Raw genomic sequence first — 1700 nt, 5'->3', positions numbered from 1 at the left:
GTCCCAGCTACTTGGGAGGCTGAGGCAGGAGACTCGCTTGAGCCTAGGAGTTGGAGGTTGCTGTGAGCGTGATACCATGGCACTCTACCCAGGGGGATAGCTTGAGGCTCCGTCTCAAAAAAAATAATAATAATAAAAATAAAAATATAAATGCAAATACATGTGTAAAACATAAAGGCACTCATAGACCCCCTCACACATGTCCACATGCTCAAAACCTTTATGTACATGTTCCCCATAGAGAGACACGTGCCTACAAACATACACACACACAATCACAGACATGTTTGCCACACTGCATAACTTTCTGCTTGCACACACACACACGCTACCGACCTCACATTCACACTTCACACTCAGCCACCGACACATAGTCGCTAACATGCACACAGAGATGCATGCCACAAAGCACAAATGCTACACCCCACCTGACACATAGCCACATCACACCCCACCCGGTGTGAGTCCCCACATCAGCCCACCCTCTTCTCCTCACCCACAATACAGGCCAGGACCAGAACGCAGAAGCAGAGGGAGGGCAGGGCCTGGAACCTGCATCTAAGGAGCGACATTTCTGGGGGCTCTGTCCCTCTGTCCCTCTGTGCTCAGCTTTCCAGACCAGGGGAGGGGAATCTGTGCTGAGCAAGCCCTCCCCTGTCCAACTCCCCACGCCCCTTGGCAGCAACTTCAGAGAAAAGGGCACAGGTGACAGTGGCAATCAAAGGCCATGGCTGCCCCTGTAGGTCTCCCTCCTTCCACTGACGTAGCACCTGGCCCAACAGAAGGTAGAAGGTTGTTTGACCTGCACTGAACCAGGTTAAAGCCCAGGCGCTACCTCATGTGACAGCAGCTTTTGCTTGCCTCAGTTTCCTCCTCTATAAAATGGGGGCCACAATCCACACTTCAGGACACTGAATATAGTGCAAGGAGAGCTTTTCCAGTGGAGCCGGGCAATACATTGCTTGCAGGCCATACCCATTGTTATGTCTTTGGTCTCTAAGATTCCTTAGCCACTGGGCTACAGAGGCAGCTCATGACAGGGCTTCAGCAGAGCCAAGCTGATGATGATAGAAGATAGCAACGCAGCCTGAAGTCTCTAGGCTTTATTTCTTGCTGGGTGAGCTGAAGTCTGATTATTTCCAACCATCCCTTGAGCTCTGAATTCCAGCTCTTTTTCCTGGGGTGAGTCTGGCCTAGACGAACCTGGGCTTCAAGTCTTCTCTTCCTTTCTTGTGGGAACTAGACAGATACATTCTCTTCTCTGGGCCTCAGTTTTTTCATCTGTGAAATGAGGATGAATAAGGACCAGCCTCCCAGAGCCTCCTAGCTTTCACACAGAAGGCCCGTGCAGGAAACTCCAGGTGTGCATGGTAGGAAGTCATCAACATGAGGCTCAGGCCCATGCGGGACCGCAAGAAAATGAGCCTTTTTCTCCCGGAGGCTCCAACGCCCCCCAAGGTGTGTGGCTTGGCTAAGAGACCGTGGGCTGGATTCCTTGATCTAGAATTACCAGACAAAATGCAGGATGTCCAATCACATTTGGATTTCTTACTTTTTCTTTTCTTTTTTTTTATTATTTTTTTTTGAGACAGTGTCATCTTGTTGCCCTCAGTAGACTGCCCTGGTGTCATAGCTCACAGCTACCTCCAACTCTTGGGCTCAAGCGATTCTCTTGCCTCAGCCTCCCAAGTAGCTAGGAC

The 1700-nt window shown here is 50.3% G+C and overlaps 1 protein-coding gene across 1 annotated transcript in view; it reads right to left on the bottom strand.

Annotated features, from left to right (window-relative positions):
- APOC4 (apolipoprotein C4) overlaps window positions 1–629 on the bottom strand; it is a 3142-nt gene extending 2513 nt beyond the window's left edge. Inside the window, exon 1 of the mRNA XM_003799592.3 lies at window positions 497–629. Within this exon, the coding sequence (XP_003799640.1) occupies window positions 497–572 (76 nt within the window). The 5' untranslated portion in view covers window positions 573–629. The remainder of the gene's footprint in view (window positions 1–496) is intronic.
- Between the last annotated feature and the right edge of the window lie 1071 nt (window positions 630–1700).

The sequence above is a fragment of the Otolemur garnettii genome, unplaced genomic scaffold (assembly GCF_000181295.1).
Source record: "Otolemur garnettii isolate 467f Iridium unplaced genomic scaffold, OtoGar3 scaffold00152, whole genome shotgun sequence".
Classification (NCBI taxonomy): Eukaryota; Metazoa; Chordata; class Mammalia; order Primates; family Galagidae; genus Otolemur; species Otolemur garnettii.
This window is presented reverse-complemented; position numbering and strand designations above follow the sequence as displayed.